This window comes from Trachypithecus francoisi, unplaced genomic scaffold (genome assembly GCF_009764315.1).
Source record: "Trachypithecus francoisi isolate TF-2019V2 unplaced genomic scaffold, Tfra_2.0 Lachesis_group4, whole genome shotgun sequence".
NCBI lineage: Eukaryota > Metazoa > Chordata > Mammalia > Primates > Cercopithecidae > Trachypithecus > Trachypithecus francoisi.
Genome location: NW_022681469.1, coordinates 142,680,821 through 142,707,880, shown reverse-complemented (window position 1 = coordinate 142,707,880; position 27,060 = coordinate 142,680,821). Strand labels below are relative to the sequence as shown.

Genomic DNA, 27,060 nt, shown 5'->3' with positions numbered 1-27,060 from the left:
ATGACTGAGAGGAAGAATGTTCTTGGGGTGTCCAACCGGACATGCAAAGTCAGTCCAGAGTTTTGATGTTCCATGACCTGGACGAAACCTGGTGTGAAGGCAGACCTTGCAGACGAGGGGAGGGCAACCAGGAAATGAGATCAGAGAGGCAGCCAGCACTTTGTATGTTATTCTGCCAGAAAAAAAGGCTTCCAAGAGCCTACTAGTGAGTGTACTACATCCTCTCCATCCCACTCAGAAGCACAGATGATATATTAGGTCCATCCTAGTATTTACTAAGAATAAGAAGAAAAATAACTTTCATTGCATTTCTTCCAAACAATTGTCCAATTGCTTTCCATTCATCCTCTCACTGAATTACTGAAACAAAGTGAAGCAGTCACTATCATCTCACGTGATAAAGATGCCACATACATAAAAGGAAGTTGTACATATATGGGGAGAAGAATGTAAATAATTGAAGATGTTCTCTATGAATGTTAACATCACTGGTTCATCAAGGATACATTTGTCACATCCCAGTGACCATTTTGCAAAACCTGGTGGATGATTTTGAGATGACAGAACACCAATGAACATACACCAACAATCACTGTCAGTCTTCAATTAATTTAATTTCTGTTATCCTTCTACATATAACAGAAAAGCGTGAGTTTTACAGAACACCAAGAGATTCTACTATAGGCAAGTGGCCAAGAGATTGGTCAAGTGTAGTGGTATTTGTTAAGGAAGACGTTGGAGGAAATGCTGTGGGTTGAATGATTTCCCTCCAAATGTCATGCCCACTCAGAACCTCAGAATGTGACCTTATTTGGAATGAGTTTATCCAGATATAATTAGGTGAGTTCATATAGAATTAGAGTGGGTACCAAATCCAATATGACAGGTGTCCTTCTAAGAGGGAAATGTGGACACAGAGACAGGCAGGAGGAAGGCCACGTGAAGATGGGACACTGAGACTGGAGTGATGTTGCCACAAGTCAAGGCATGCCAGAGATCGCCTGCAGCCACAGAAGCTAAAGAGGCAAGGAAGGATTCTCCCCTGGAGCCTTCAGAGAGGATATGGTCCTGCTGACACTTTGATTTCAGACTTCTGGCCTCCAGAACAGTGAGAAAATACATTTCTATTAAGTAACTCAGTTTGCGGCGCTTTGCTATAGCAGCCCTAGAAAACTAAAAATGGCACCCAGTTTCTGCTGGCATGCTAACAGGAGAAGGAGATGGTGACAGTGGGAACTTACTGGCTACATACATCCACTGGCCCTCTTGGGTTCTTAAAGAACTGGTATAGCAACCAGGACTTGGAGTCCTACACTTGCTCCTTCTAGGTATTTTTCTGGTTGGAGAACTATGAGAAAAAGAGAGAGAGTTTGGGGGTAGGAACAAACTCAGCAGACAGTGGGCCAGGGTCAGGTCTATGTTCAAGGAGGACCCACAGGTTTTTCTAATGCAGTGAACTTAGCAGTGTATTTAGGAGCATCTCCTCTAGTAAGGACTAAGAGCCCCATCCCAGAAGATGAGGTCATAGAGTCTAAATATTCTATATTACTAATGTGTAGAGAGCTGTCTTTCCATGCTCCATTTGTTTGTCTGCTGCCTGTCCAAGTTAATTTCTGGAAGACATTTTTGGTACATTTCATTTTCATTGAGTATTTCAATTTAACAAGGATTTAATGAAAGTAACCATTTCTAGACATGTTGGCAGGAACTAAAGGTACAGATATAAAGCAGTCTTGATCGTTACCCTCCAGGAAGTCTCCCTGAAGGAAGGAAGGCAAGAATCTCCAGCACTAAGTTAAGCCACAGTGACATCCACGCAACAATGACAGACATTCAGTTGAGAGAGCAGCCACAGAGGATCCCTGGAAGGGGGCATCCGAGCCAGATTTTGGAAGTATTCTTATTTTGCTGGGAACATTAGAGTGTATACAGTGGGAGTGGCAGAGGACTGAGAAGAGGAAGGTAGTTTCCATTTCCTTAAACAGGGAGAGATGCAGCAACATCATGTATGATTGTGTCATTCTGAAGTTCAGAGAATGAGATAAAGGGAGTGGCAGAGGCTGCAGAGGCACCAGGAGGACCTGTAGGGTATGCTAAGATGCGCCAATATCATCCCTTGGACAATATGGAGCTGCTCAAGGTTTTGAGCAGGTCCATCAGGTCTTCCCAACCTCAGATGTCTGCAAGCAGGCGCAGCTGTGTTCACACTGTATCTCTCAGAACTGCACCACCCTCCTCTAATTTCTCTGGGGCTGCCCTGTGCTGCTCGCCTCCACCCTGAACAGGCACAGAGGCCCTGCCACCCTTTTCTCACACTTCTTAGTGGGGAGGGAGAATTTCTGGAGCACTCTTAAAACAGCAGTCAGAGAGCAAGTTGATTCAGAATAAAACTGAATCAGAAGCCTGAGTCATGAATGGCTGACCAGAGCCCAAACCAGCACAGATATGCTCCATACATCTTCTCCTTCCTCACAGTCTATAAAGTCAATGTGCTGTGGAGGTCTGATCACAAAACAAGCATCTTTACAGCCCTGTGGATGTCATGCCTTCACTCCCCACCTGGCCACCAAAGCATGTGAGTTGGAGACCACTGGAGACTGAGTTGCCAAAGCCCCAGGTTTGTTTGGGCCCAAGAAGCTCAAATCCTCTATAAGCTGGGGGGGTGTCATCTGTCCCCTTCATTTGTAGGAGGATTCAGGTAGAAGAGAACCTCTCTGGTGCATTTCTTCTGGTTTGTGCTTTTATGAAGATTTGTATTCTGCAAGAAATTTTTAGCGAATTTAATGTAGATATATAATTGCATTTTCTCAACTCTAACATTTTAGAAGCATGGGGCTCTATTGAGAATTGTCAGAACACTAATAAGATAAGATTTATATGTACCTTCCAAATCAGCACAAAGCTAATGCATTCATGATTTTTGAAAGCTACATGCAGGCCTGAATTACGCACCTATCAACAGGGAGTTACCCTAAGGAGAAAGCGAGGGAGTGTAATGGCAATCCTGTATGCTTTCCCAAGGAGACGGTTCACAGATGTTATAAAATGCGGTTGTCCCACATTTGGAGCAGCAAGGATGGGTGCTGAGTGACCACGGGTGGCCTGTGTACACAGGGAGTCAGGAGGACTATGAGATGTGAAAATCTGGGCCCCTTTGTGAATCATTCCTGTGCCAAGATTTAGACCATGGTGCTCAGATTCAATAAAGAAGGAATGGCCACACCATTTATCACTTATACGAGGACACTTGAAAGTGGAAAGAGGCAAGTTTAATACAAATGCAAAACAACAGGGGTTGTCTTCAGAGAAATCAAGGTACACACTCAGAGAGGATCCAGTATGCAGAAGAAAAGTCCTGAATGTCAGTGGAGAGTTCCTAACAAGAGCAGTTACAGCGGCCATAAAATGATAAAATGATGATAGTTGTTCTTCTCCCCCACTAATTTTTGACTATCACTGCAAACATTACTGATAATAGCAAAAAGCAAGAAAATGTTCCATCAATGTGGATGCTCTCTGGTAGCTTTTTACTTTTTCCTCATAAGTAACTAAACTGCCATTCTACTAAAATAAAAACTGAGAAAATGTAAGCTTATTCCTTTCTCTTTAGACAGAAATTAACCATTAGAAGTGGGGCACTTGCAGTCACTGATGGAGCAGGTACTCTATAGCCTGTGCAGGCAGGACTCCTCTGTAAGGATGAGAAAATAAACCTCCAGATATGTGAATGCCTCTGTTTCATAATTTAAGTAACATTATGAAAAATTAGAACAAACAAATATCTTACTTTAAAATAGTAACTCTCAGAAACAGAAGAAAATATTAAAATATCTTAATTCTCAGACTCAAAATAATTTTGAAGTGCATTACTTTGATAACAAATGAATACTAGGAAAGTAGGAAAAATGCTTTCAAATGAAAAATGTAATCGTCAAATAAATAATGCAGTAGAGAAAGTGAATGGTTATTTGAAGTCAAGTGAAAATGGTATCAGTGAAATAAACACCATGTAGAGAAATTCTCAACAGTCTCAGAAGAAAAAGACAAGAGGTAAAGTCGAGAGAGAGGAGAGGGTGAAGGAGAAGACAGTTAGAAGCAAAATATGATGTGGAAATACACATATAGATGATGCTTAATATGTTCAACATGTAAAGTAAAATTTTAAATAACCAAAAAACTTTGAAAATATTCAACTTCAATAGTAATCAAAGAGCTGCCTAATAAAGCAATGAAATATCAGGTTTGGACTATCAAAACTATTAGTTGGAGTTTAGAGAACTGAACTTCCTTTCTCCCACTAAACTAGGGGTTTTCGTTTGTTCTAATTACACATATAACTACCACCTAGAACAGTACCTAGCATGTAGTAAGTGCACCATAAATATCTGTTGAAGAAAATAATCAATGACTTTATAAGACTGTTAGTTGGCACACATTTATAAGGGTAATTTGGCAATATCTACCATAAAAATATTGATGCCTTTGCCCCCCAAAATTCTAACAGAAATGTATGATGGTAAGAATAAGTAGTCACATAAATCTAACTAAACAAAGATTCTTATACAGCATTGCCTATAATAGGAAAATAAAAACAAATAAATAAACCTTTATATGCCCCTAAAAAGAGATTGTTTAAATAAATTAATGTGCCTCCAACAACATACGACTAAAGAATCATTCAGTAGTCAGGGTACTGCAGTTTTCATGAGTAAAGTGGTTGTACTGATACACAAAATAAGAGATACAAAAATATTATGGAGTATAAAAGAGTTACATAGGGTATTATAGTGTAATCTTATTGTGATAAAAAACACAAATGCATGTAGATACAAGTATTATGTATATCATGCGGCAGATTATCCCAATAGGTTTACAGTAGATATCTCTGGTAAAATTACGTGTGATTGTTTTTTATTTTATTTTTTGGCTAGCCTGTGCTTTGTATTATTTTCTTCAAGAAACATATTTTATAATCAAAAGACTCAAAATAGTGACAGCTCTTTTATAGTTAAGGAGTGTGACAAGAAGGGAACAAACTGAAGAGTTTACCATAGATTTTTACTTTGTACCTGTATTTGTTTAAATCTAATTCCAAATTACACATCACTACAAAAATTACACAAATATTAGTAGGCTCTTAGAGATTAGCTGGTTATTTTAATAAGCATATATATTTGACAAAAGCAGGACACTGTCCTCTTAGTTGTTTTCATGATGAAAAGCCTAGCCAGTATGCTTGTGCAGTTGTAAACCAGTCATTTGTCTCCCCATCCCAACTGTGAGAAATTATAGCAACCTTGAAGACGATTCTGCATGTTCAATGTAGTAATGTCTGGGATCACAGCCATGACCGTGTCCGGCAGGAGGCGGGCCTCCCTGACTCTGCACAGATTGTCCCGAATCTAGAGAGGAGCCCGCTAAACTAAGGCAAAGGAACTTAGGGGATGGGTTTCCATTTTAGGTCCCCAACCCTTGTGTATGAATCTGCAACCCAGAAAGCTCTGAGTTCTTTAGTTAATTCATTTGGTGGCAAAAACCCAGGCTCTTCTGAACGCACCGGCAACAGATCCTGCTCCACTGACCCTGGCCTGGGGAGGCTTAGGGCTTCCATTTCGTCCGTGCTGTCAGAGAGGAGTGTACAACCGTGGGGCTGTTGTCCCAGAAACAACTGTGGAGGGCCTTGTGAAATATACCACATATATCTAATATGTTCTAGAATCCTACAAATTCCGGAGTCTATCCAGCCCTCCTGTGGGGCAGGGCGTGCGGGCCCTCTGCAGGTCAGCGGGTGACCACATGCGCCCTTTCGCGCAGGGACTCGGCCACCATAAGGAGGGGTCAGAGGCTCAGGATATTCGGAGGCCAAGCAGCCTCATTGGCCTTAAGCGCCTGCCCTGAGACAGCCTGAGAGGAGCAAGAGCTTCTCCAAAGATCTCCTCGTGAATTCAGACCTCGGAAATAATGAAAACATTTACATTTCAAGTTTTTATCTAGAATTCTCAAAAGTGTCAAAGCTATTGCAATTCATAATCCACCTTGACATAAAGGAACGAAAACAACTTACCTGAAAAAGTAGGTCTCGGCCCGCTGGTAATGTCCAGGTGTGAGTCTGAGGGGAGGGTACTCGGTGGCTAGGGGTCTCACCATGAACAAGCCCATCGCCAAGGCCACGAAGAGGACTGGCAGCAGCAGGTCGGCGAGGGTGCTCTTCCCGGCGCGCAGCGTGTGGCGGAGCCTCCAGGCCAGGAGCGCCGCCACTTGTGCACGGAGCAGAGGGAAGCCCCGCACAGCTGCGGGCCGTGCTGGGGAGCCGCCTGGGAGATGGGCGGGAGAAAGGGCGGCTGGGTCAGTTCCGCATAAGTGACTGCACTTCTTCACGTGCCCTCTCAGTGGCCCTGCGGCATCACGCAGCCATGGGAATGCCACACAGGCCCACCCCATCAAGGCTCCCCTGAGGGTCCCCTTTATGCACACATAAAGTGCGGAAACTGGGCCTTGGGCGGGAAGCCTGAAATGCAAGAGGAAGTCTCTCGTGGCAACGCGTGGCAGGAGCAGGGCGTGTGCGCTCCGCTGCGCTTAGACTGGACGACACATCTACGCTGCCCCTTTGCTTCCTCCTCCCCTCTTCCACAGTCCTTCTTTCCTCTCTGTTCTTAACTCCAGGTCGTTCCTGGGAAAACCCCAGATTACGTGCGGCTCGGGATTCATTCAGGGAATAACCCCACGGCCTGCTTTTCCTCAGTTCCACCGTCCCTGCTCCCCTGCGCCTTCCACTTCCCCGCAGGGCATAGGAGAGCCCGGCGCCTGCCCCCTGGGCCTCGCTGCTCCCGCTTCCCTGCTCTGCGGGACACAGCGAATGTGAAAACATCCTCAGCTATCAGAGCGGTCCACAAGCAAAATTCGAAAAGAAAGCGCGAGCTGTGCATCACTGATCTGCTGATCATCCAGCCACGCTCCCTCAAGAGTGATCCTTTGGGGCCTCTACCAGCGAATCTCAGTAAATCTGGAGTTGAGGTTGCACGTTCCAAATAAGCTATGGCGAGCAGCTTTTCTGTCCACTGTGAGGATGAGAAGCTGGGAGCAGAGGCAGACGCAGCCCATGGACTGCAGTCTGAAACCACGTCCAAAGCAGGACTCACCCGGATCAATCAGCTGTGGTGATAGTTTTTCCCAGTGATCGACTCTAAAGTACTCCAGAAAATCCAGTACGAACTATTTCACAAGAAAGGCAGTCTTATAAAGAACAGATGTACTAAACAGATTGCACTGCTCACAAATATCAAACTGAAACACAGTTAATAGAGAGCAGCAAACAAGTCTGAAGATCCAAAAGAGAACATTTTTAAAGCTGTACCATGTGAAAGAGAAATCATTTGTCATAGCATTGAGAAGAGAGTTGTAGGCTGGGCGCGGTGGCTCAAGCCTGTAATCCCAGCACTTTGGGAGGCCGAGACGGGCGGATCACGAGGTCAGGAGATCGAGACCATCCTGGCTAACACGGTGAAACCCCGTCTCTACTAAAAAACACAAAAAAATCTAGCCGGGAGAGGTGGTGGGCGCCTGTAGTCCCAGCTACTCGGGAAGCTGAGGCAGGAGAATGGCGTAAACCCGGGAGGCGGAGCTTGCAGTGAGCTGAGATCCGGCCACTGCACTCCAGCCCGGGCGACAGAGTGAGACTCCGTCTCAAAAAAAAAAACAAAAAACAAAAAAGAGAAGAGAGTTGTAGAGGCGTCATGGGGATAACAATGCATATCTGAGAAAACTCCTTCATTTGGGATATTTACTGAATGCCCAGTGTGTGCAGGTGCTGGGCTCTTTGGTTTCTGTCCCCAACATAGGGGTTGAGATGAAAATGTAAAGAAATAACCCAGCACAGTGTAACAAAGTGTCAGGCTGGAAAGAGTCAGTACCAAGGAGTGAGTCCTTGGGATGTTGAGGAAAAAGAGAAACAGGCCCAGTGGCCCAGACGTTCAGGTGGAATCCTTGAGATCTCTGGGAGTTTCCAGGCAGAAAAGAAAATATGGATGTCTAAAGATCAAAACAGGGAGGTATAAATAGGCCTGTCATTCTCTGTGAATAGCAAGGGAGCAGAATGTGGCACATACGTGTAGCAAGTGGCAGGAGATGAGAGTTAAAGGTGGTCAGAAACCAAGACAAGAAAGACCCGCACACCCATTTTTAAGGATTTCAGGGTTTGTGCTGGACAGAAGACTTTCAAACCCAGAAGTTGCTTGGGCTGAGTCACATGTTAGACTTCCAAATTATAAGGCAAATTCATGTTTAATTTTAATGAGTAAAGTTCTAATGAGGATGAGGCATTAGGTGGTTAAAGCAGTGGTTTCTAAACCAGGCTGCATATCAGATTCACCAGGGAATACTTTAAATGCTGGTTGCCAGGCCCTATCTCAGAAAAAAAATCCCAATCTCCAGAGACTCAGAGTTAAAAATGTGTTTTTATAACTTCCCAGAAGATAAAATTCTCAGCCAGGCTATGGCACCACTGATTTAATGCATTTATCAATGGTGAGCCACATACAGCTCTCATAAAGCAGTTATTAAGTCAGCATATAGAGAGATTATACTGCTAGGAAAAAGTATGTCATTAAACTAAATTTGACATATATATATATGAATTATCTATGAATTATCTAACTCAAGCTAAAATAACTGGGATGTTTTTGGATGCCCATCCCTGGATTTCTAAAAGTAATTATTGAGATAATTACTTGATATCTTCACAGTCCTTTGACTAAGAAGCTCTTTCTCTGACAAGGTAAAATGCCATACTTTGTTCAGGCTTAAAAGGAATTGAATAGCCACAGTTTACTAGACGTCACAACCCACAAATTAGCCTTTATGTAGCAGCTTTTGACATTTACATCTAGCCACCCATTCTTAGCTGCCTGCCAAACTGTGCACTTTCTCATATTTGTGTACAGCAGGGAAATGGTTGTAAATACCTGTTAATTTGACAGAAGAGATTTTTGTTAAGTGATACAAAACTGACATGACTAAATGGGTATTGGATATCTGCTCAGCAATTTACTCTGGTAACAGAAAAGGTATAGAGCAGACTCAGAGAGTGATGATTTACGTGCACGCTGACCTGGCTCATTGAGAACAATCATCAGAGCCACTGTGGGGTGGGGAACATTCAATTTTTTAATCCTGGATTTGAATCTAATCTCAGCCACCAACATATCATGTGGATTCTGGAACATTATTTAACCTCTCTGAATGTCATCTCCTCACTTGCAAAGAAGAGATTTGTAATATTTTCCCTCTATGTAATGAGAATTATTATTAGAACAATTATTAAACTGCCAGAACAGGCGTAATATTGACCTGGAGTCATAGTAAATGTTCATCAGACAGCCTCAATAAGTCTGTGGGGAAAGATGTTTCTCATATTAAGAAGAATAAATTTTCTCCACCTTCCCATATATGTTAATTGGACATAAATGAGAAAAATAAATGGCTAATATAGTTTGTGGTTATGAATCAACCACCAATCAAATATTCATGGCTTAACTCATGAAAGTATTCACATGAATAATTTAACAGACAAAATTAAAATGCTGAGCCAAATTGTTATGAATTGCCTTCTTTGACTTATGAGTGCAATTATATTCAAGGACTCTAGTTTCATCCATAATCATGCAGTCCCATTTACCCTGTTGCTTGGGAAGAATGTCCAAAGAATGTTTTTTTCTTTTTTTGATCAGTTGGTTGCAAGTTTTCAAACGTTAACACCTATGAGAAACAGCTTAAATATCAAAGTCTCAGCAAGCATCCAAGAACATGATCTCCACACTACCCAGTTCATCCGTGTTCTTCAAGATTTTAAAATAAAGCTTAGCAAACATAATGCTTTCAAGTCAATAAAATTAAGATGAATATTCCAAAGGAAAATGGGCACACAATGTTCATGAATATACAGTTAACAAAAGATTTACAAAATAGCCAATATGTAAATATTGTAATCTAAAGCAATAATTTAGTATCTAAATTCATCAATATAGTAAAGATTAAAGATAATGTTAACATCTAATATTATTGAAGGTTAAGGAAATGGATCTTCTTATACACTGCTGGTAGGAAAACAGATTCGTATGCTCTTTTTTTTTTTTTTTGAGACGGAGTCTCGCTCTGTCGCCTGGGCTGGAGTGCAGTGGCCGGATCTCAGCTCACTGCAAGCTCCGCCTCCGGGGTTTATGCCATTCTCCTGCCTCAGCCTCCCGAGTAGCTGGGACTACAGGCGCCCGCCACCTCGCCCGGCAAGTTTTTTTGTATTTTTTAGTAGAGACGGGGTTTCACCGTGTTAGCCAGGATAGTCTCGATCTCCTGACCTCGTGATCCGCCCGTCTCGGCCTCCCAAAGTGCTGGTATTACAGGCTTGAGTCACCGCGCCCGGCCCGTATGCTCTTTCTATGGGGGACAAATATGGATCACCTTTGATTTGCTTAATCTCAATACAAGAGTTTTATTATAAAAAATAACATTTCATCATATACATAAGCCAGGTGATTTGTTACATCTTGTCAGGTGCGGTGGCTCACACCTATAATCCCAGCACTTTGGGAGGCCGAGGCGGGGCAGATTACCTGAGGTCAGGAGTTCGAGACCAGCCTGCCCAACATGGTGAAACCCCAGCTCTACTAAAAGTACAAAATTTGGCCAGGCCTGGTGGTGCCTGCCAGCTACTTGGGAGGCTGAGGCAGGGGGATCACTTGAAACAGGGAAGCAGAGGTTGCAGTGAGCCAAGATGGCGCCACTGCACTCAAGCCTGGGTGACAGAGAGAGACTCCATCTCCAAAAAAAAAATAAAAAGAAACAGAAACAGAAAAAGAAATGAAAGAGAAAAAAGAATATAATAACAAGAGGCAAGAAACAACTTAAAATGTTTAATATGTAGGTATTAACTGAACAAATGACAGTACAATGATGTAGTAAAATATACTAATCTGCTTAAGATAATAGTATAGATAAATACTCATAGAGAATGTTTATTACATTTTGTGAGTGAATAAAGCAATTTAAGATGAAATTACATAATCTTTTGAAAAATGAACATGAAAGGTGGCTCCGTAAAATGAGTGAGAGAGGGAATATGACCCAGGTATTAACAGCGTGTATTAACAAAAAACAAGAGAGGGTTAAAACATCACATATGAAATTAGAGGAAAATACTCATCATATATCAGATGAAAAATGTTGCAAAGTAATACATATAGAATGAAGATAATTTGCTAAAACTACTACTATTAAACTGTAAAAATCAATATTTTGATATTATGCTTTTAGTGTAAAGTTGCATTTTATCCAATAATTCATAAACCCTACATACCATTTGATAAAATGGAAGCTTTTAATTTAAAAAGTGAAGGTGGTATATAAGTATTTTATAACCTACTTAAAGCTTTATATTCTTGTGGTGAGATTATGACTCCTTTAATCTTCTTCACAATTTTTTGGGTTTCTTCAGCACTGAACACTTAATCATCTTGTAAACAATAAATCACTTGGTAAAGACTGTACACTTATTCAGGAAATAAAGCATGGTTTTATGAGATAGAAACAGTATAATTCTCTGTTCAGTGAGTTACAGGATTCTAGTGCTGAAATGGATCTTTGAACTAATGTAGATCAAAAGGTTCATTTATTTATAAATAAATCCAGTTCAAGAGAGATTGTGAAAGGAGTTAAATTTGGGGAATTAAATTCAGTGAGTATTTACTAGCTATGCTAGGTGCTGGGTTAACTATTTGAATAAGGGTTTCGAGAAGTTCTTGGTCTTGTAATAGAGTCAAACTAGTAAAAAAAAAAACATGCCAGTGAAACCTGAACAACACAGTGAAATATACATAATGTCAGATAAGAGGAAGCTTCTTCAAGGAGTTGGCCAATGCCAACAATTCAAAAATAAAAAGATGTTTGTGACAGGTAGGGAGGGTAACCAGAGTGTGAATAAATAGAAGGAATCTCATGCAAAGACATGGATTATGGGACAGAAACGTGCGAAGCTGGTTACAGAAAGGGTATGAGGGCTATTTTCTGCTGACCCCAGTCATAATGCTGGATTTCAGAATAATTGGCAGACATGAAAAGACATAAATTATTGTATCTGTCTCACCAGGTCAGTGAAATAGAATCAGGTGAGCTGCATGGAAACCTTAATAGTGCTACAGGTTTCCTTGGGAAATGTACTTTTAATTCAATAGGCAGACACCATTAAGATGGGTACTAATTTTGTAAATGTCTCACAGGGGAAGTCACACACTCTACCATTAGGATGCCTGAACTCCAGCCCTGGCTAAGCCTGAATACACTGAACATTTTGGACAGACAATTTCTTCCCTGTTAGATAGGGTACTCTTCAATCTTTGTTCTGGTATAAATAGATCTATATATTTTTTATATAATATATAATTATATATACTTGATTATATATTTATATATTATATAATATAAGTTGATTATATATTATATAATATATAATATATAATATAATGTATATAAATATATATTATATAATATATAATATATTATTATGTCCATAATATATAGTATAAATATATAATCAACTTATATAATATATCATATGTTATATAATTATATTATATATTGATTATATATGATTATATTATGTATATTGATCATATATATAATTATATAATATAAATTGATTATATATTATATATAGATTATATACTATATATTGATTATATATATTGATGACATATATTATATAATTATATAATATATAGATTATATATGACATTTATCCAAATCATTACTAAATTATCTTATTCAAAACATTTTTGTTTCCCCAAGTAGAGAGCCAATAAAATCAAACATCTTCTTTTTAGGGAAGAATAGAAAAGGGAAGAGGAGAGGAGAGAAGGAGAAGGAAGGAAGGAGAGAGGAAATAGAAAAGGGAATAGAGAGAAATCAAAAGGAAAAGAAAAGAAATAAAAGAATGTTTTTGTGGCATGTGGGTGCTTACTAACACAACATAAAACCTGAAAAACAATTATTTATTGAATATGGCAATACAGACATATACAAATTTTAAAACTGCTAGGGGGTTAGCACGGTGGCTCACGCCTGTAATCCCAGCAATTTGGGAGGCCCAGGCAGCCAGATCGCCGGAGGTCAAGAGTTTGAGACCAGCCTGGCCAACACGGTAAATCCCATCCCTACTAAAAACACATAAATTAGCTAGGCATGGTGGTGGGTGCCTGTAATCACAGCTACTCAGGAGGTTGAGGCAGGAGAATTGCTTGAATCTGGGAGGTGGAGGTTGCAGTGAGCCAAGATTGCGCCATTGCACTCCAGCCTGGGCGACAGAGCAAGGCTCTGTCTCAAATAAATAAATAAATAAATAAAGCTAGGTTAATTAAATATATTCTTAAAAAGTAAAATCAATATTAAGCTTAATTCTTTAAAGAAGCTAATAAGTAGAGGCTATATTTATCTAAACTGTTTTATTGATAATCTTATAATTATATCCTATCAATTTATGTGATACTTTATCTGTTCATTTCTTATAACCACTATACTGCTTTTTCAAACGTAATGTTTCTTAAAAAATATAGGTAAAAGAAAAATGCTACGTGTCATGCCATTAAAATTTCCAATTCCTGTGTGGCTAACTCATCATTGATTTGGTTCTTTGCAATGCCCTATGATTGTAATAGCCAAAATGTCAAAAGATCAAATTACTATTTCACAAGGGAATAAGGTCATCCCTTAAACCCAGTCACATTTTTTGAATAAAGGTTGCTGAGGCACTTTTGATTAAACCTGTACTGAAAAGACAGTGAGTTGACATTTGGGGAATCAGGGATATTGAATGGGTGGTGCAAACCCAGCAGTATCACTAAAGTGCCTGTACTACCTGGGCAAGACACCTAAACTCTAAATATGCACCAAAGACAGGTCTTCCTGCAGTCTCTAAACAGATTCACACTTGAGTTTCCAAACCTGAACTTCCTTCGCAGTTGTCATTAACGGTTAGGGAGAGAGATACTTTTGCTGCACCGTAATTATGATCTCAGCCTTAACCCTGCTCTCTGATTTCTATTTTGGTCACATTTGGGAGGCAAGGTTCTATTGGGGCAGGCATGTGGACTCTGCTGTCAGGCATCTGCCCATTGGAAGTCTGGCTCAGACAGCTCCTCTTGGAAAAGTTACTGATGATAATGCAACTAGGAGCCCTTACAGTGATCTGAGCCAAGAAAGGTGATCTGGCACAAGTAAGGGTCAATAAATATAGCTAAAAAAAGAAGAAAAATTTCCCTGCTATCAAATCTTCTCTCCAACCTGAGCCCGTTGTTCATCTCCCTCACTGTTCCTATCACCTTCCACTTATGCACTCAGGTCCTTGAAACCAGAAGGAGTGGAACTTAATTTAAATTCATCTCAATATCTTCAGCTTAAATCTCACTCCCCGGCCCAAATGAGATGCTCCGTAAGATCTGAAGAGTGATTGAATGGATGGATATTGACCAAATATTGTATTCAGCATCCCTATCTGTGTGTTGCCTTCCTGAGATGTGGCTTCTCTCTCTCCTAGGTACATTCTTCCCCTCCTCAGAAAACCTAATACCACCTCTGCAGTTCCTTTAACCTCTTGATTTCACTCTCAACTTTGACAGCCGTACCTAGTGGGCCTCATTCAGGAGCAGTTTTCAAGTCACTAACAGGGGCTTCATTGCAATATGATTTTCAGAGTATAAACAAAGTTAGTTAACAAAGCAAAGTCATGATTTTGTACCATGGTCTGAAGACAGATAAATGCAGCTGCTCATAGTATTCCCAAGTATCTCTATCCACTAGGGAGAAAGAAATGAGATTATGGTAGTAGGGGAGAAGATGGAATTAAAGGAGCCAGTTCAAGATGCCCTACCCAACTCTCCTAGACTGCAGTGAGGAGGAGGGTGTCGAAACAGGATTGAAGATGCTTTCAAGGGCCTATTTATCCTTAGCTTCCTGGAGGTAGATATGTTAGTGAAAGTTGCTCAGAGCTAGCCCTGTCTGAATTACCCACTTTTGAGGCAATGACTGCATCTAAGATGAGTTAAGCTCATCTTTTGTTAAATATCTCACAGGAATATGATATTCCAGTACAGAAGATGAGGTTTTGAACTACTTACCATTAACCTCAGGAACTTTATTTAGTAGCTCTGATCTGCATGGCTGCAAGAATTATACATACTTTTTTCTCTTTTCACTGCTCCTGACAGAAGTTGCTGCTTTCTGGCACCTGCCACCAGCGTTTATCCCGCCCAAATCTATTTCAATTCCATTTTGTTTTGGCAGACTCTTTTCTGCAAAGCACCCTGCCATTCTCTCTCTGCTGCTTTTAGCTAATATGGAAAACAAACTTTCTTTGGCCTGTATAATTGGCGGCAGCCATGTCCCTTCCCACCTTGCTTCCAGGGAGGGCGGTTTTTGAAATTTGAGGAAATTTGGATAAAGAAGAAAAGACAGCACTCTAGCATTAGCACCATGGTTAAGCCTAGGAGACACACAAAGAATTTGGAACAGCTCTCTGAAGAGGCAGAGAGTTCGAGTAGCCCTTCATAGGATGGGCTGTGCAAACAGAATTGTCTTAAAAAGCAAAGGAGAGGCTGCAGACCCTTCAAATTAATCACTGCCAAAATTGCTTTCCATCATCAGAAGAAGCAGTAATTAGGAATGAAATACGAAGATTAAATTGTGGGAGAAAAAAGGAACAGAATTGTATGTAAAGTGGTATGTAAATGCAATCTCAGGTCTCACATCAGGGAATAAGGTTTCTTTTTAAAACAAGGGCATGGCCGGGCGCGGTGGCTCAAGCCTGTAATCCCAGCAGTTTGGGAGGCCGAGACGGGCAGATCACAAGGTCAGGAGATCGAGACCATCCTGGCTAACATGGTGAAACCCCGTCTCTACTAAAAAATACAAAAAAAAAAACTATACGGGCAACGTGGCAGGGGCCTGTAGTCCCAGCTACTGGGGAGGCTGAGGCAGGAGAATGGCGCAAACCTGGGAGGCGGAGCTTGCAGTGAGCTGAGATCCAGCCACTGCACTCCAGTCTGGGCGGCAGAGCCAGACTCTGTCTCAACAACAAAAAAAAAAAAACAAGGGCATGACAAAGCATTATATAAAGAAAACAATCATGTCTCCCAAAATCACTCAGTATTAGACAGATTTGTGATCTTTCACATAAACTTTGAGCTTAAAGATACTCTAATAGGATGTTTCTCATAATAGTGGTCACAAACCATCCAAATCAAGGAACTTGGGGTGCTCCTTAATGTAAATGCCTAGGTCTTTAGAATCCAAATTTGTCAAAGTTAGGCCTAAGAATATGCCATCTTCGTAAGTACCCAGGTGATTTTTAAACCTTCTTTAAAAAGGCTCCTTCTCTTAAAACTACATTCCGAACACAGTAACCAAGGCAGTGGTACATCAGTTGGACCACATCAGTTGGCCACATCAGTGTGGCCAACACTGTGGGACTGTTAATTCTGTAAGTGGGACAGGGCTCCCAAAGGCCAGATATTTGCAGTGATACATGGATTCCAGAAGCCCTAGAGTAAAACCCAGGTAAGGCCAAGTGGTTACCACTTGCCTTGATATGCAGGTCTCCCTTCTCATTCAGCTGGTCTGTTAGTCAGGCAAGCAACCTGTATTCCAAGTTTATTATGACAGACACTGCATTCTCTGCCAGAAATACAGCCACACATGAGACAGCTCTGCTGGATTTGCATTCTTTCACTGGGCAAAGATGTGAAACACTTGCAATTAGCTATTTAAATACAACCTGCCACAGGTATTGTGATGCATAAGAGGTGAGCATGAGCATTTATCAGGAGGGATCGAACTCGGTCTGGCAAGATGAAGAAGACTCTGCAGAAGGGTCAAATAAATCACATACTGAAGAATGAACAAAGATTAGCTCAGAGAAGGGGGAAAGAGGATACAACATTCCAGGCAGGGAGAAGAGCTGTTGTAAAGATTCTGGGGGCAAGAAGGAGATTGATCTGTTTAAGAAACTAAAATGAGTCCAACTGGCATAGACAAGGTGCAGTCAGGATCCAGTCTTTGTATCATCTTAGGAGTCCATGAGCAGAATTTGAGTCCCAGAAGATGAAAAATCATTAAATATTTGGGAGGGAGAATAATGTGATCAAATACTTATTCTTAAGAGTTGGGTAGGCCGGGCACAGTAGCTCACGCCTGTAATCCCAACTCTTTGGGAAACTGAGGTGGGTGGATTACCTGAGGTCAGGAGTTTGAGACCAGCCTGGTCAACATGGTGAAACCCCATCTCTACTAAAAATACAAAAATTAGCCAGGCATGGTGGCAGGCACCTGTAATTCCAGCTACTCAGGAGACTGAGGCAGGAGAATCGCTTGAACCCAGGAACTGGAGGTTGCAGTGAGCTGAGATCTCGCCATTGCACTCCAGCCTGGGCGACAAGAGTGAAATTCTGTCTCAAATAAATAAATAAATAAATAAAAGAAAAGAAAAGGAAAAAGAAAGACTTGGCTGCAGTGTATAGCATGCCCTGATGGAATCTAGGGATGGCTACATATGGAGGGCAAGAGGAAAAAGCTCGTGAATAACTCTGTCATTCTGGTTTGTAAACTAGGTAGAGAGTGGCAATATTCTCTAAGACCAAGAATGAGCCAGAGAAAAGTTTTCTGGGTTAAAGTCATGAGTTGGACATAAACGTGTTGAGACGGAGGTACCTGGGAGGCATTAGAATGCAGTTGTTCAGCAGACAGTTATAGACAAGAGAGGTGATCTGAGCTGACCCCAGATGTGTGAGCAGCCACAGCATGGAAACGATGAAACCTCAGTCAGGGAAAAAAATGACCCCTGGGAAGAATAAAGAGAGAAGAGAGCTCAGGGACTGGGTAAGCATGGTAGAACTCTAACAGATGAAGGTCAGGATGAAGGAGGAGGTGAGGCGAGGACGAGTACTCAGAGGAAGACAAGTGATGTGTCATAGGGTCCAAAGAAATAAAGTTTTGCCCAAAAAGAGGATGCTGGATACAGCTTAGAGATCAAGGATGATGCCTTTTGAAACTAGTGATGTACTGGTCACCAGTGAAATTAAAACAGGCCTTTTGAGTGGGATGGTGGGAGAATGGCACATATCTGAGTTGACCGAGGTTTAAGTGAGAGATGACGATGTGAGTCACAGCTTGTCTCCACAACTCTTGAGAAAGAAGTTTGGCTGTAAAGGGGAGAGAGCTAGGGAGATATCTGCAAGGAAATGATTTGAAGGATGGGTTTTGTTTCTCTTATGCTGCTACGTCTCTAGCAAAAGAAGAGCCATGAGCATGTTTAATCCCTAATGAGAAAGATTCAGGACATGGGGAGGCATTGAAAACAGAGAGCAATGATTTCTTCCTTCAAAGGTGGGAAAGGATTCATCTTGGCAAAGAAATCAGCCTCACCTGGGAAGAGGGCCCTACTCTCTCCTGTAACAGGAAGGAAAGAGGATGCAGGTGGGAGAGAGTGGGAGGTGGATGGATTTACTCACTCTTATTTTCTCTCTGAGGCAGGAACCTCCTCCTCCATTAGGAGTGAGAGGAGGAGAAACCAGAGTCATGAGGAGAGGGGACATTTGAAATTGACTTGGCACAAGAAGAGAGAGTTGGCCAGGGAAACATGGCTAGATTTCTGGGCAGTGTTGAGAGCCCTGTTACTAAGAATCTACTATAGAGCCTGCAAACTCTAAATGATAAAAATGCTAAACCTACTGGGAAAAACTGAAAACCACGCAATGAGTAACAACAAAACAGCTAGGTGAAACCTATGAGAGAAGCATGTACTAAATACTGGAGGAACATGTAGGACAGAGTAAATAACTGCTCAGAAGAGCTGAGAGGCTTCCAGAGGAGGGATGGGGTAAACAGAGGATGCGCGAGTGCTGTGCCATGGCCAGTGCCCATGGGGGCCAGCTTTTACTCTAGATCAAGTCAAGTGGCATGAACACACAGAATGCCCCATCCCATTGTCGAGTGGCTGGGCTGAGGAATCAACCAGCTGAACTCTCAAATTGCCCATGTGTAAGCTCATCAAGGAAATGACTTCCTCAGTTGTATTAGTCAGCTCAGGCTGCCAAACAAACTACCACAAACTGAGCTGCTGAAACAACAGACAATCATTATCTCACGGTTGTCAGCACCAAGAAGAGCAAGGTGTGGGCAGGGTTGGTTTCTCCTGAGTTCTCTCTCCTTGGTTTGCCGACGGCTGTCTTCTCCCTCACGGGGTCTTATCTCTATGTGTATTCATCCCTGGTGTCTCTTTGTATGCGTAAATTTCCTCTTATAGGGATCCACCCATTTGATGTCATTTAGTCTTCATTACCTTTTTTAAAGTCCTAACAATAGTCACATGCTGAGGTACTGAGGGTTAAGACTTCAACAAACAGGGAACACAGTTCAGTCCGTAACACCAGCGCACAGCTAGAAAGCCACTAAAAGAGAGAATAGCCCCATAACTTATGATTGTAAGTAGAATTCTCCTTTTTCCACCACGCCAAAGCAGTGTATCTCCAGATGTGATGCATGGACTAACAGCATCTCCTGAGAACTCATTAGAAATGCAAGTTCTCAGGCCCCATCCTGTACCTCCTGACTCTGAAGATTTAGGGGTGAAGCCCAATAATCTGTGTTATAACAAACTCTCCAGGTCATCATTCAGTTGTGAGATCACTCAATTTCTCAGGAAGCCGACTAGTTAATTCAGTGATTTATGTATATTCTAAACATTACACTAAGTACTTAGTATATACTAAACATTATAAATGCAATGATTTATGTATATTGGGCCTTGGAAAAGTCTTTTCAAAAAATAAAAATTTTTTAAAAAGGGATCCAAAGGAACTGCAGTGGCAGATGTATAGCTGTAAGAAAGAGGATACATATAGGCATTGTGCCTGGATGGGAGTCTCATGCTGAACCTGCTGAGGGTTTGGCTAAATCAGATAACATCTCTAAACCTCAGTTTAGAGGTTTACAAAATGACTGTGAGATAATGAATGTCCGTTGTTTAAGCCGCTCAGTTTGTAGTAGTTTGTTTGGCAGCCTGAGCTGCCAATACCACTACAACTTGGGGAAGTCATAATACAACTGGGGAAGTCATTTTCTTGAAGAGCTTACACATGGGCAACGTGAGAGTTTGACTGGTTGATTCCTCAACCCAGCAGCTCGGCGATGGAATGGGACACTCTGTGTGTTCATGCCACCTGACTTGATCTAGAGTAAAAGCTGGCCTCCATGGCACTGGCCATGGTACAGCACTTACACAGCCTCTGTTTATACAGTCCCTCCTCTGGAAGCCTCTCAGCTCTTCTGAGCAGTTATTTACTCTGTGCTACATGTTCCTCCAACATTTAGTACACAGTTCTCTTGCAGGTTTCACCATGCTAATTTGTTGTTACTCATTGCACAGTTTTCATTCTTTTTTCTCAGTAAGTTTAGCATTTTTATCATTTACAGTTTGCAGTCTCTATAGCAGATTCTTAGTAATAGGGCTCTCAACACTGCCCAGAAATCCAAATCACATCTCTATAACATCCAATAACAGAGATAGGAAAGTCTGTTTGCAAACTGACTGTAATGATGAAGTGAGAAAATCCAGATCACGTAAAGTGCCTATCATAGTGTCCAATCCACTTCAGGCAGCTAATAAATAGTTTCTTTCTCCATGAAGAAGTGACTTCCACACTCTGCAGTGCAGAGACAAGGAGAAAAGTGCAGTTGCAGGCATCGGTCTTCATAACTCATTTCTACGGAGCTACTCGGGTCCCTATGATTAAAAAGTATATATTTTATATTTTATTTTGCCTTCATCAATCCCTCAGAAAAGCAAGGAGTGAGTTATTTCAGAGCTAGCCCTTAAAAGACTGTTTCTGAAGACATATGGCATCTGTAGAGAGAAGGGGTGCCCACAGGCAGGTGCAGCCCAGGAGTAGGAATCAATAACAAAAGAATAATCTTTGAGGGCACCAACAGGAGGAGAAAGGCTTTTGTAAATGGTTATTGTAGAAATTGAATTTCTCCAGCGTAGATCACATACACACACAACACAAAAAGCAACTAAATCACTTTACTTAGAAGACATTAATGCACACTGTGTCCAATATCCTGAGCTAATGTTGTGATTAAGTTATATCTACTAAGTAACATAAACTGGACTTAGGTTGAGGCCTCATGTGGAGTTTTATAAGAGGAATTTGCAGAATATAATAAAATTGGCAAACGTAGGCAATCTCATACCAAATTTGTTTTAATGCATCCCGGACTTACTTCTTATTTGGTAATGAAATACTTAAATTGATTCTTAAATAATATACATTCCAGGTCCCAGATTTATAATTTGAATGATAAATAAAATTACATTTTTATGTCATATTTTATAATGGCAATAAAAACATAATTTTTCTTTCTTCCGGGTTCTTTCTTAAATTCAAAACATCACTCTTCTTCATATAGCATTAGCTTTTATTGCATGTGTTTTATTTCCAAATTATTTACATGGATTTTTTAATAATGTTCTCCAAATTCAGAACATAAAATTACAATTTTTAAAACAGATGTATAGTCATAATAAAGACGATATATAGAGGCTATATAGAGGCAATACATCTTCAACATAAATTATCCTAAATTCTCATGTTGGCCGGGCGCGGTGGCTCAAGCCTGTAATCCCAGCACTTTGGGAGGCCGAGACGGGCAGATCACGAAGTCAGGAGATGGAGATCATCCTGGCTAACACGGTGAAACCTCGTCTCTACTAAAAAATACAAAAAAACTAGCCGGGCGAGGTGGCGGATGCCTGTAGTCCCTGCTACTCGGGAGGCTGAGGCAGGAGAATGGCGTGAACCCGGGAGGCGGAGCTTGCAGTGAGCTGAGATCCGGCCACTGCACTCCAGCCCAGGCGACAGAGCGAGACTCCGTCTCAAAAAAAAAAAAAAATTCTCATGTTGACAAGATGTTTATGAGAACCTAATAATCATATTTTCATTAAATCCAATCTAACATATAAAAGTTATTAACTAATATTTTTTTAAACTGCACACTCAGAAATTAAAGCTTTAGGCAAAATACTAATAATCAAAAAAGAAATAATGTGTATGTCTAGTTTAAATAAATTTTGACATAAACAGTGGAATGTAGAGACCAATTATGATACATGCAGGGAATATTACTACACAGAAATTACACAAGCAATTACATAGATGAATTTCAGAGACAAAATACATACGTAGAAAAAAACACAGACTTTTATATATACCGTATGATTCCTTTTATATAAAGTTCCGAAACAGGCACAATTATTCTAAAGTAATTCAGTTACCCTTGTGGGGAGGGATTTGACCTGGAGAGGATGTGAGGGTGCCTGCTGAAGTACTGGGAATGTTCTAGCTCAATCTGGGTGGTGGTTACACAGGTATGTACCATGGAAAAATCCATCTGATTGTACAATTAACATCTATGCCATTTACCATAAGATGTACGCAATTTATGTTAGTGACAATAAATTTAGAACACTATTCTTAAATAAATACGTAATTTATGTGTAAAGGTAAGGAACAACATTGTTACAAAAGAGGAAATGCAAATGGCTAATAAATATGAAGAGAGGCTTAAGTTGTGGAAATTCAGTTTAGCTTGTTATAATACTGTTTCGGTAGGAAGAAGTCTAAAGTAGCCCCCAGTGACACAAACCCCTGGACAATCCCCTCCCCTTGAGTGTGAGTGAGACCTTGAATACAATAGCTGTCACTCCCACAATTAAACTACGTCGTATGACCAAGGTGAAGACATTTTACCAATCTCATTAAGAATGCTAATCAGTTGCCTTTAAATTAATCAAAACAGATTATCCTGCTCACTTTGAAGCGGTAAACTGCCAGTTTACTTCTGATAGAGCTCCTATACAAGTGTTTATGCCCAAGGGTGAATCTATCACTTTAGTATGATTGTGCCTGTTTTTGAGCTTTATGTAAAAGGAGTTGCATAGCATTACAAAAGTCTGTTAATTCCATAAATGTATTTTTTGCTTATCTAATTTCTATGTAGTAATATTCTCCTGCATATATCATAATTGGTCTCTATACTCTTTACGTCAAGATTTATTTTAACTGGACATACACATTATTTTCTCTTTTGGTTATTAGCATTTTGCCTAAAGGTTTAATTTCTGAGCATTCATTTCCTTTGAGATACATTTGTTAATAACTTTTATATGTAGGAGAGAATTTAAAGAAAATATGATTATTAGATTCTCGTAAACATTTTATCACGTAGCTAAGACCTGAGGGTGACTTCTCGGAACTGAGAGCAGCCCCCAGCTGACAGCCAGCCAAAAAATGGGCACCTCAAGGAACTGATTCTGCCAAGGACCTAAACAAGTTTGGAAGAGACCCCTGAGCTCTAGATAAAAATGCAGTCCTAATGATACCTTTATTCAGATTTGTGAGCTCCTAAGCAGAGAACTTGTTGGACTGTGCCCAGCCCCTTGACCAAAAGAAACTGTGAGACAATAAATAGGTATTGTTTTAATCTGTTCAGTTGATGGTAATTTATCAATAGCAACAGAAAACTAAAATAAATTTTGGAAACTGGAAATGGAGAAGTGACATAACAAATACTTAAAAATGTAAGGGTAACTTGAAATCATGGAAAGGGTTTGGATGAAAGGGTTTTGGAAGCATGCTAGAGAAAACCTAAATTTCCTCGGTTAGATCATTAGTTTAAAAAAAAAAAACACTCAGCAAAATTGTCTCCTGCAGTTATGTGGTTATGCGGAAAATAGAATTTGTTAGAAACAAAGTTGGATATTTAGCTAAGGAGATTTCCAAAAAAGAATTGAAGGTGCTGCCTCGTTGCTACTGGAACTTATAGTAAAATGAGAGAGGAGAGAGATAAAATGAGGAAAGAAATGTTAAACAAACAAGTAAACAACAAATAAGTAAATAAACTGATAAAATTTTGATAACTCTCACCTCAACAGTTAAAAAAAGAAAAAGTAGTAAAAGTCAAGAAAAGCTATTGATAACATGGCAGAAAAAAAAAGGCTGAGTATGTGACTATAGAACCTTCTGCTCAAACCTCAAAAAGCTCACAAAATGCCAGTACTTAGTCAAAAAATTGGCCCCCTAATAAGATGAAGAGGATAGAGTGACATCAGCAAGATGTCAGATTAGAAAGTCCAAACTCCCCTGTCCCCATGGAAACACTAAACAAACAACTACAGACTGACTAAAACAACTTTACAAGAGCTCTGAAAGTTAGTCTAAGATCTACAGCCACCAACCAAACTACCAATCAAAAACAAACAAACAAAACACACTGAAATGGTAGGAAAAATTCTGTGGTGTTTTACTTGACTTTGCTCACCTCTTCCCATATTGGTGGGGTCAAAGAAATGGCTCAATTCCTGATCTCTCCTTCAGGGCAGAAAGAGCAAAGTGCAAATCGTTTTCAAAATTCTTGCCTGGCTGTAGAGTGCCCAAAGGACTGGTAACTGTCTCACCTGATTCAGTAAGCACACAAGAATAAGAGCATAGTTTAGATCTAAGATTGGAAACCATGGAAGGCATTTGGTGGGCATCAGAGCACATGAAAGCTAAAGGAGGAGTGCAGGTGTATGGGTGCCTGAGGCAAAAAGATTATGGATAGGGGAATACATGAAAACATTTGAGGCATTGGGATAAAAGGTGAGACTTTCTGAAAAGCTAAGGCATTTGGAAGTGGCCAAGGAACATCAGAAGAAATAGGCAATAGCTCACATTTACAGAGGCTCAGATAGGTTACATGAAAATAACACCAAGAAAATAACTAAGAAGACCATAAGGCATTACCCCAGGCTGATCTCAAGACTCAAGGGATCACTAATTAGCAGAAGTATTCCACACCAATTTGCAAAGATTAGGAGAAGTGGCTATTTTATCAAGTGCACAGCTCCCAGCAAATGATTCTTTAGACAAAAAAAAAACAGGGAAATCTGACCCATTAAAAGAAGAAAGCATTTCTAGAAAGTGTCTGAAGAAACACATACTAAATAAAGATTTTAAAGCAACTGTCAAATAATCTCCAAAAGCTAAAGGAAAACACAGATGAAGAACTAAAGAAAATCAGGAAAGCAATATATAAATAATATATAAACCAAAGACATAGATTGGCAGCATTGACTAAAAATCAGGATCCAAATGCATGCTTCTATCAGAGACACATTTTAAGTCTATGGATACACATAGATTAGAAGTTAAATGATGGGAAAAGCTATTTCATGCAAATAGTAACCAAAAGACAGAAGGGTGGCTATTCTAGTATCAGATAGAATAAACTTTAAGTAAAAAGTAGATGCAAAAGACAAAGAACATTATGTTGACCCTTTTATAAAAGAGTCAATTCACTAAGAAGATGTACCAATTGGAGATGCATAGGTACCCCTCATGAGAGCTCATAACATATGAAGCAAATATTGGCAGAAATGAATGGAAAAATAGCACTACAGTAACAGTAGGAAACCTCAATACCTCACTCTCAAAATTGGTTAAAATAACCAGACAGAATATCAACAAAGACACAAAGAATTGGACAACCCTATAGAACTATTGTACATAAATGACATAAACGGATCATTCTACTCAACAACAGCAGAATACATATTTTTCTTAAGTGTATATGAAACATTCTCAAGGATAGATCATATGTTATACAACATAACAAGTCTTAATACGTCTTAAATAAGATTGAAATCACACAAAATTTACAGAACACAGTGGAAACTAGAAATCAACAACAGAAAAACACCAGAAAAACTCACAAATATGTGGAGATTTAAAACACAGTCAAAAAAACAAATGATTCAAATAATAAATCACAAGAAAAGTTAGAAAATACCCTGAAACAAATGAAGTGAGAATACAATATACCAAAATTTCTGGGGTGCAGAAGCAGCAGCACTAAGAAGGAAATGTATAGCTCTAAATCCTTCTGTTATGTAAGAAGAAAGACTTCAAGTAGACATTCTAACATTATTCCTTAAAAAATAAGAAAAGAAGAAAAAATCTAAACCTAACTCTAGTAGAAATAATGAAGTAAATACTAAAGCAGAGATGAATAAAATACAAGGTTGAAAAACAATAGGGAAAAATCAATGAAGTCAATAATTTGTACTTGAAAAAGATCAACAGAATAGATAAACCTTTAGCTAGATTGACTAAGACAAAAAGAATGTTCAAATAACTGAAGTCAGAAAAGAAATTACTGCCAATTTTACAGAAATAAAAAGATTATAACAATAGCATGAACAACGTGTACCAACATACTTGATGACCTAGATAAGATGGATAAATTCCTAAAATACACAAACTTTTAAGACTGAATCAAAAAGCTATTGAAAATCTAAGTAAACCTGTAGCTAGTGAGGGGATAGAATCAATTATTAAAATATTCCCACCAAAAAATAAAACTGTACCTAAGATGTCTTCACTGGTAAATTCTACCAAACCTATAAAGAAGAATTAGCAACAAGCCTCCTAGAAGTCTTCGAAAAAATTGAAGAGGAGAACAAACTTCCTAATGCATTGTATGAGGCAATGCTAGCCTCACAGAATGAGTTATGAAGCCAAAGGAATTATCAAAATTATAATTTAAAAAACCTACCAACTAATATTCCATATGAATATTGATGCAAAAACTCTCAACAAATACTGGCATACCAAATTCAACGGTAACAGTATATTAAAACGATTATACATCATGACAAGGGAGGATTTATTCCTGAAAGGCAAGGATGAGTCACACAAAAAAAGTCAGTGTAATACCACGCATTAAAAGGATAAAATTTTAAAAACCTATGGTCATTTCAATTGACACATAAAAAACTTTTACAAAATTCTGCACTTTGTTACGATAAAAACACTTAACAAACCAGAAATAAAAGGAAACTACCTAAACATAATAAAGGCCATCTATGAAAAACCCACACTCAATATTGTACTCAATATTGAGAGACTAAAAATGTTTCCACTAAGA

The 27,060-nt window shown here is 39.8% G+C and overlaps 1 protein-coding gene across 1 annotated transcript in view; it reads right to left on the bottom strand.

Moving 5' to 3' along the window:
• ABCA13 (ATP binding cassette subfamily A member 13) overlaps positions 1-27,060 on the bottom strand; it is a 503,527-nt gene that overhangs the window by 197,205 nt on the left and 279,262 nt on the right. The window contains exon 44 of the mRNA XM_033192140.1: positions 6,065-6,314. Within this exon, the coding sequence (XP_033048031.1) occupies positions 6,065-6,314 (250 nt within the window). The remainder of the gene's footprint in view (positions 1-6,064; positions 6,315-27,060) is intronic.